The 8946-nt window shown below is 42.4% G+C and overlaps 1 protein-coding gene across 1 annotated transcript; it reads right to left on the reverse strand.

The window, feature by feature from the left end:
* Positions 1-4650: 4650 nt before the first annotated feature.
* Positions 4651-7568, reverse strand: has3 (hyaluronan synthase 3). Its single transcript, XM_034534046.1, has 4 exons — positions 7475-7568; positions 6762-7312; positions 5729-5830; positions 4651-5580 (listed from the first exon to the last, which is right to left on the reverse strand). The coding sequence occupies exons 1-4, from the start codon at positions 7566-7568 to the stop codon at positions 4651-4653; spliced, it is 1677 nt and encodes a 558-aa protein (XP_034389937.1).
* Between the last annotated feature and the right edge of the window lie 1378 nt (positions 7569-8946).

Below are 8946 nucleotides of genomic sequence, written 5' to 3' on the forward strand. Positions count from 1 at the left end.
GAAAAGCAGTCAGTCGTTTCTGAGATTGTTTTATAGAACTAAGAGTAGGGCAGACTTACAATGACATCAACAGGGTTAAAGGTGTTGACTTAACTGGTGCGTCTGGTGACCGGGTGGTTAAGACACATACCATATCATTGATAGATGTCATTCCAGCACTCTCCCGGCATTTCTTTGTCTGGATCTTTACAGTAATACTGAATGAAGGCCAAATGCAAAAAAAGAAGCTAAAATTAGGAAAACTTCAGTTTGAGATTGAGAACAAAAGGATATATTTTTCAGTTTGGTGTGAATGTACTGTTTTCTGTTTGAAGAGCCTTGTTCTTCTGTAACTTTTCTTTTGATTTATACATGCAGAATGTATTCCCTACAAACTGCCCTCCACTACATCATTGGGTATAAAAGAAAAACTGCATTATACGTATGTCTGCTAAAATCAACTATTCATTATCCAGCATCCAGTTTCTGAGAGCCTCCTCACCATCATGACAAATGCCTTGTATGTGAAAACATACTTGGCAATAAAAGGTTCTGATTCTGATTAAATCAAACACATGGCAAAGGAATTCATACCGCTCACGTAAAGCTACTCTCTAGCTTCTCAGCATTCCCAATCAGGAGTTTACATCCAATGACACAAGAGAAATTATAACAAAAGAAGATGATCACTACAACCTGTTTGTGTGCTAGTGTCATGTCTTAGTATTAATGTTTAAACATTATTCATTATTCATAATTTGTCATATTCATTGAATGTGTTGTAACTCTGTTCATTCTGTACACATGACATCTATTGCATCTGTCCATCCGGGGAGAGGGATCCTCCTCTGTTGCTCTCCTGAAGGTTTCTTCACTTTTTTCCCTGTGAAAGGTCATTTTTCTATTATTTTGGAGTTTTTCCTGATCCGATGTGAGGTCCTGGGACGGGGATGTCGTATGTGTACAGATTGTAAAGCCCTCTGAGGATAATTTGTAAGTTTTGATTTTGACAAAATAAACTGAATTGAATTGAATTGATGCTCCAGTCCGGTTAGTTTCTGAGAAATATATTTCTCTTTTTTTTAAAGTGAGCATACAATACAGTGAACAAAATAGCATTGGAAAATGTCAATACAGTTATTTAAATCACACGGCATTCTCTATTTGGTATAAATGAAAGGACTGTGTCCAAAATAGGAAGCATTTTGTTTAATGACTTTGGAAAATTCCAGTGTCTTGGGATGCCCAGAGATAGAAGCAGCAGATGTCAAGAAACAAGACCTCTTGCATTGCTGGTTGACCATGAGAAAGGAAAATCTATTTCCTTTTAACTACCCTTCTTTGTGTTTCAAGTTTGAACTCATACAGCCCAGACAAAATAAATCCATATGAACATAGTTTAAATGGCACCAAAAAAAAAACTACATTTGTCTGATTAAAATAAATATGAAAGAAATAAAAAAAAGCTCTCACGTCTGTCAATCTCTTTGGTCTTCAGTCTTTACACTGTTGATGGAATGAATAAACAAAGGCTTCATCTAGTGGAAAAGTTAAGAGAATTGTGTCCTGTAGTAAACTATACTGTTACATCATTTGGCACCTTTACAGTATATAAAAGTGACCACATACAAAGTCTCTGAATCACTGAATTAAACTACGATCAAATGGTCGTAAACTGAGAATTGGACCACAATGTACATCATTAAGTTACACATTTGATACGTCACTAAAACAACAAACACCAGAAAAAAAAATACAAAATAAACTGCATGTCACATGTTCAGAAATGTTAGATTGTCTGCTCTGGTTAAATCATAACTGATCTACAAAATACAGCTGCAGATGATTGTCCTGTTCATGGCTGATGAGAGTAAATGAGCGCTGGTCTCAGAGCTGAGGAATAACCACAAACTGTCTGTATCCACACCATTACATCCATCTGCAAGTAGTGTGTGGCCCATATGCTGATGAAAGAGTTTTAGGTCTCTGAAATCATTCGTCAATCTGCTGATGCCTCTGGCTGGGCAGGAATCAGTAGAAATAATGGCAGTCTTGGGGAGTAAGAGACACCCTTGATTGACACTTGAGACAGCCTGAAAGCTTGAACAGAAAAATGGTGGGGAACTCGGAAAAAATGTGTTACTTGGACTTCATTCTTCATTATTTAAACTGCAAAAGGTTTACGTCTACGGACTCTCTGCCTCTCTCCTCAACGATAGGAGATCACCTCACTGAGAGGAGAGCAGGAGGGAGTTCCTGAAAAAGATTGCTCGCTAACTAGCCAGCTCAAGAGATGGACCAATCATCCTCTCTGGAGCTCCCGTCTGCCCTCCCCACGGCGAAGCAGTCTGTCAGTCAGCTAATATTCTATTATAATATAACATTGGTTAATGTTGACTTCCTTACGGGACACTTGCATTGCACCAGGTAGGTGGCACCCCCCCAATTGGCATCGGATATTTTGCACACTGACAGCGATGCACTACTTAGTAACCAAAGTATGCATAACATGGATGGATGTAGGTAGCTGCTTGTTAGTAACGTGTTGCAGTAACAAATAGTGTAAGGATACCATTTTAAATGATGTGGTTACGTTGACATTTAGGAGTCAGCTTGTTGGCTGTCTGTTTGTTGGAGTGTTAATATCGGTTTGGTTTCTGTTCTGTGCACGTGGCAACCTCCAGTGCTGAGAAATGAAGCAAACGCAGGGTGCCAAAATCTGCACTTCAAGTGGCCACTTGAGGCTGGTTTCAAAAGCGAGTCAATCCCCATAGACCTCCATGTTAAAATGTGTACAGCCTGATACAAAAACAATGTTGGTCTCTGTAGCTAATATCCTTGTGCGTGACAACTGTACGGGGAATTCATTTTTATATAACCTATCGCTCAAAATGATATTAATGCTTAAAGTTGCATAAGAGGTGTGTGATGTTGATATTTTACAGTCTATTGTTCTGTGGAGAGACTGATCAGGGACCTTGGCACAGCTAGGGGATGTGGTAAGCCTCGGCCAGAAGAAGAGAAATGTGACTTCTGGCAACAACAAAAAGGCTCCTCCCAGTTGTTTCCTTTCCAGTGCCCTCATCGCTGCCTGGCAGCAGGTAGAACAGCACACATGAAGTTGGATGGTGTGAGAACTGCACAGTTGATTGGGTTGGGAAGTTGTCTCACTTTATTTTTTCTACATAAGATGTTATGGGTGTTAACTATGTGGAGGTCCAGCATATTTAGTGCTGGACTAAGTACCAAAAGTAATATAACACATTTTATTTGCATCTTTAAAAAGATATTACTTCACGGCTACGCAATGATTACAGCAACCAACAACTCTTTGAAAGACGCCGACATGGCATCTGAGTATTGTACGAAGATAGAAAAAATCCTAAGCTATGCTTTACGGTGTGTTTAGACAGAACGCAAACTGAAGGTTCACATACAATTCCCTGCTAAAAGTTTAAAAACAGACTATGTTTATTGTTCACAAACAGTAAAAGATATGGTTTGGGGGTTTAGAAATCTGATACATAGTCAATGTATCAGATCTACCTACTGTAGATGTCTGTCGGCTTGGAGAAACTGCCACGAGTACTGACACAGGAGTAAAGCAATATACTGTGGTGAACAGGGGCAACTGCACAATATATTTGAGCCACATAAAGACCCACCTTAAAATTATATTTCCCTTTTGTGTATTTTATGTATAAGTGTATGCTATATACCACTGAACTGATAGTAAAACGTACCTATGCTGTATAGATAAGTTTCACTTTCAGTTCAGTTCCATGTTGGAAATATTCTAAATATGGCGTACACTTAAACTGATATTTATTTTTTTGGTGGGTCTTTCTTTGAGCTGGTTAAAATCGGTTTAGCTGCTGCCCTCGTCCACAGCATTACATTACTTTGCTCCAGTGCAGGTGCTCCTGTCTGCTTCTCCAAACTGGGCGCGTGCCGACCGCCATCTATTAATAATAATACACTGATTATGGATTAGTCCCTCATACAACCCCACTTCAAGACGTCCAAACTTTCCCTTTAATGTACAATCTGTACAAAGGTTAGCTGTAGCTGGCTAGGGACTTATGCGCAAACAATGTGTGTTTGTGTCACTAAACTCACAAGTTATTTCTGCTACTTTCTCATCTCTGTACTTTTATAAAGAGCGGAACACTCAAGTTGAAACATTTTATTTTCTCAGTTTTATTTTGCGCAGCCAATAGAAGATTTGCTATCGATAATGACAGTCGTTTTATTCAATTGACTGGCAATTGCACCACCTCTAAAATTTGCTTGGCATTCTGTCTGAACAAATGCATCCAAGGTGCTTGGCCTTGAGAGAATTGCCTTGCTATTTGATCTCTGATTTATTGGACACGAAAAACTGACCAACCATGAAGTAAGACCTATGCCTGTAAGTCTCATTTATGAAGCACCGTTGAGCATGATATAAATTGGCGAGTTCTGTGGCTGCACTCATCACTAAGTCTCCCCCACGTGTATTAGATTCCTGCTGCTCAGATTCACACCTTTTTAGCACCAATGATGAAGATGTGAGCGTGTTCGTGATTCACAGCTCATCACTTCAGCAGTTCATAGGTTCAGAGACTTTTCTAGAGTCACACTGCAGTGAAACTCGGTGTGAATGTCTTACCAGTCTCCCTAGCAGCAGGTTTATGCCTCCGCATATGGCAGGTGATACTGCTCTTCCCTCTTGTTACACCGTTTGGCTACGATTGCCAGGTAGAGTACCAGCAGAATAAGCCAGTAGCAGGCGTAGAGTATTGTTCCTGCTATCAACAAGGCTTTCTCTGTCTCACTAAATGGCTCCTGTGTTTCGCAGTAGATTGTATACCCCACACCCCCGAGCAGCACCGTAGCCCACACTGTGACGGGCACAGCGCCAATGAAGTTTACCACAATCTTCCTCCGGCCTGAAGTTCCCCATCCAGCCTTGTTGATGGTGAGCAGTGCAAATATTTTGGCAGGGAGCAAGCTGGACATGTAGAGCAGAGAGTACAGGGACATGAAGATCATCACCAGGCTGCCACGCAGGAAACAGGCATAGGTGGCCTTCACCATCCCAACCAGTTGGACCGTTAATAAGAAGAGCAGGATGTTCCACAGCCTTCCACGGTAGAAGAGATGGATGACGGTGGCAACCAAGAAGAAAGGGAAGAAGCCGGTGACCACGGACTCATAGGTCATCCAGAGGCTGTGCTTGTGGAACCACAGGGCATTATACAGCCACTCACGGAAATAAGACTTGCTCCATCGAGTCTGCTGGTTGAGCCATCGCAAATACTGGGTCGGTGTCTCAGTCTGGCACTGCGATCGTGCTGTGAATTTTGTCTTGTAGCCAAAGCTGAGCACCCGGTTGGTGAGGTGGCGGTCATCGCCGAAGCTGCACTTGGAGCCCAGGAAGGTCTGGTGGTACCAGGGCTCCAGGAAGCGCTGGAGCAAAGAGTTCCTATACATCCCCAGAGGTCCGCTGATACACTGGACGCACCCAAAGTAGGACTGGCAGGCCCGCTCAATGTTGAAGGCCATCCAATAACGCACGCTGCTGAGGAAGGAGATCCAGGAGTCGTACTTGTTAAGGATCTGGAGGACAGGAAAGTGTTGAGAACATGAATCAACAAAGGAAGAAAAGGAGCTTTCAATCACCTCCCTTTCTGGCCCAAGAACTTTTAAGTTGACTTTCAAACCCAAGATCTATTGTCTTGGGTAGCATTATTGTATTGTATTTTACCTGCACGTCTCCACCGACCCCTCCCACCATTGGATCTTCCTCAAGGATCTTCAGCATTTCTATGGTACATGCTGGGTCTAGAACTGTGTCCGAGTCACACACCTGAAAAAGGACACAAGCACAGGGTTTCAATAATGCTGAGAGTCACAGACTCAGAGAAATACACCCATTGGTCAAGTTAAGGCTGCAGGTGTTGCAGAACCCTGAGTGAAATCCATTAGAGAAATGAAAGGCTTCTGACAGATCCCAGCTGGTTCATTCTAACTACACTGAACTGGGTCAGCTATGGATATGACCTTTGACCAACACCAAGGGCACAGAGGGCATGTGACAGCTGGCTATGATGAATACGTTTGTTGTTCAACATAGGTTTGGATTGGAAATAAGGTAAGGGAGAAATATAGGACATTCAGAGCATTAGTATAGCAACTATTTGCTCAGTAAAGATCCATCCATCATCCGTAGCCGCTTATCCTGTTCAAGGTTGCCTGGCAGGTTGCGTGTGCTTTAAGTGCATGTTTGTGCTCCACACACTGGTCACCGAGGTAACGTTGCACCCACCCTTCTGTTTCCACCTCAGGTAAACACGGTTCACTCTATCAGCAGGTTTGCTGATTTTACGGGAGATTTTAGGTGAGAAGCAACATTTCTTTTATTGAAGATTTTCATTGCCTTTTTGGTTAAAATGTAGGATTAGGATGGTGCCATTGTATTATATACATTATATTGCATTCAGGCTCCATTCAGTTAAAATGAGTATTTGGCGAAGGGGAATTCTAACATCATCATGATGTGTTCAAATGTAATCTTTTGGCAAAAGACTTGAATAAATACAGTTGTTTAAAATTAAGGGAGTGTTTTTTACTGTACATGTGATTTACTGTTTTACAAATTGGAATTGAGAATAATGGAATATCACTTGTATTATCCCAACTCCACACCACTCTGTAAAAATAGTATTTGATCAGACTTCACAAATGTAATCTTTTCCCAATCAATTATGTATAGTATTTTCTGTGTCTGTGACCCTTACCTGCACATAATCCACACTGTCTCCCAGTGCTTTAAAGGCAGTGTACATCACCTCTCTTTTCCCTCCCCACTCCTGCATGATACAGGAGTAGCGGCAGCCTCTGACCAGCCGAGCCACTCGTGCTGCCTCCTCCATGTGCACTGTGCTCCTCACTCCACCTCCGACTCCTCCTCCTCCACACCCATCACTGTGGTAGTTTCCCTTCCACACCATACTGCCAGCCTGGTCAGCCCCACCCATCACCTCCTGGAAAATGTCAATCATGTAGTGGTCCTCTGCACGGTTCCCATCCACCACCAGCACCACCTTCAGGCCAGGGAAGGAGATTCGGCGGACACTGCGCAGGCACTTCCTCAGGTAATCTGGGTCCTCCTGGTAGGCGGCAATGCAGAGAGCCACGGAGCGTCGGAGGTGCTGTGGCCGGGAGGGGCATCTCATCCGTCGATGCTCCAGGAAGGCGAAAAGGCTCTGGAGTAAGAGATGAAGGGAAAGGAAGGCACCATAGAGGCCAAAGGAGAGGTGGTGCTGCTCAGTGTGGATGAATTGGTATCCTTTATAAGGAAGAAACACAGTGGGGACAAATTAAAGAAAAAACAAAAAAAACATCACTTGTTATCATCATCATCATCATCATCATCATCATGACCGTCACTTGTTTTGATTCTCATGTACATTTTTCTCTATGTGTATATCATTGAAATTCACAAGTCAACCTGTGACATAGGCCAGCAGGATGGTGAAGAGGACCAGTGCAGCAAAAAGGGTGGTGACCACGATGTTCAGCGCATTCCTGCAGCGAGAGGGCATCTGGAGGTGGAGGAGAATGTGGGGTAGTGGGGACCACGGCAGATGTCAAGGTGAGGATTGGAAAGTAAGAGGACACATGTTCAGGGACAGGTTGGGGGATTTGTGCAGTGAAGATGAGGTAGAAAGAGAAGCGATATAAGAAGGAGGGCCAAAAGTTATAGAAAGGGTGAAAGTGTAAGGACATGGTAGCCAGGGAAAAATAAAAAAAATAAAACTGCAAGTAAACTGTTTGAATTGGCTTTCACAAGAATAATTAAATAGTATAATTAACAGCAATGTCACCTGCTATAGCAACATGTGCTACTTAAATGCATGTATGGACACAAATGAGGAACTTGAGCATGTTATTCAGTATACATGAGAGGGTCACAGGTCTGTTGTACAATTCAGGTGAGACGGAGAGTGGGACCATGTAACCCCTTATTAGTTTCAGGAAAGTCTTCCACCATCAGCTATTGACATAATGGAGACGTGATGCCAGAAGCACAAGAAAGCTGTCCAGTGTAGTAGTTGTTTACAGCTTCTAATAGTTATAGAATTATTACTCTCTATTACGCAATTACCACTACTACTACTACTACTACTACTACTCAACTCTTTCTGATACTAGTATTACTACTAAACCCAGTATGTACCTCCACTATTGTTGTATTGCAACAGTAGCTGCGCTGAAGGCTTTAACTGGCTCATGTAGTAGTCACTAATATGGGGTGTCAGGTCAAGACACAGAGACTGGTTTAAGGTTTATAAAACTGTAATGCATTATTCAGGCATCAGATACAGATGCACAATATAGCTACAGCCGATAATAGCATGTGTAAGCAACGAGTAACAGACAGGCAATGAGGGATAACCATGACACAAATGATCTCTTTCACTGAACAGGTCCATTCCATTATCCGAAGCGCTCATCCTATTCAGGGGGTGGAGCCCATCCCAGCTGACATGGGGCGAAGGCAGGGTACATTTGCCCCGGGACAGAGCAGAATCAATCAAGCCTTGGGTGTTAGACTTTTGGTTTTCAGTTCAGCCATACTTACTGTAAAACCTCGTAAAAAAAAATCTAACAATCACAACAACAATTAACATCTGTGTGAAGGTGGAAAATACCCATAGCATCATTTACACCCATTAATGATGCACAAGATGCAACCACCCATCCGGACTAACTAACATTCAACCACCGTAGGGGTTTAAAGTGTCTTGCTCAAAGACACATGACTAGCAGAGCCGGGGATTGAACCACCAACCATCTGATTTTTTTAAGACTGTTTTAATCGACATACACCTGAAGTCTCCTATAAGTACAATATTTCACCCCAAATAAGTCTGCTCTACATCACACACAGTAACATATGTTTAGAGGTTTATTTGTATG

The sequence above is a fragment of the Cyclopterus lumpus genome, chromosome 6 (assembly GCF_009769545.1).
Source record: "Cyclopterus lumpus isolate fCycLum1 chromosome 6, fCycLum1.pri, whole genome shotgun sequence".
Lineage (NCBI taxonomy): Eukaryota > Metazoa > Chordata > Actinopteri > Perciformes > Cyclopteridae > Cyclopterus > Cyclopterus lumpus.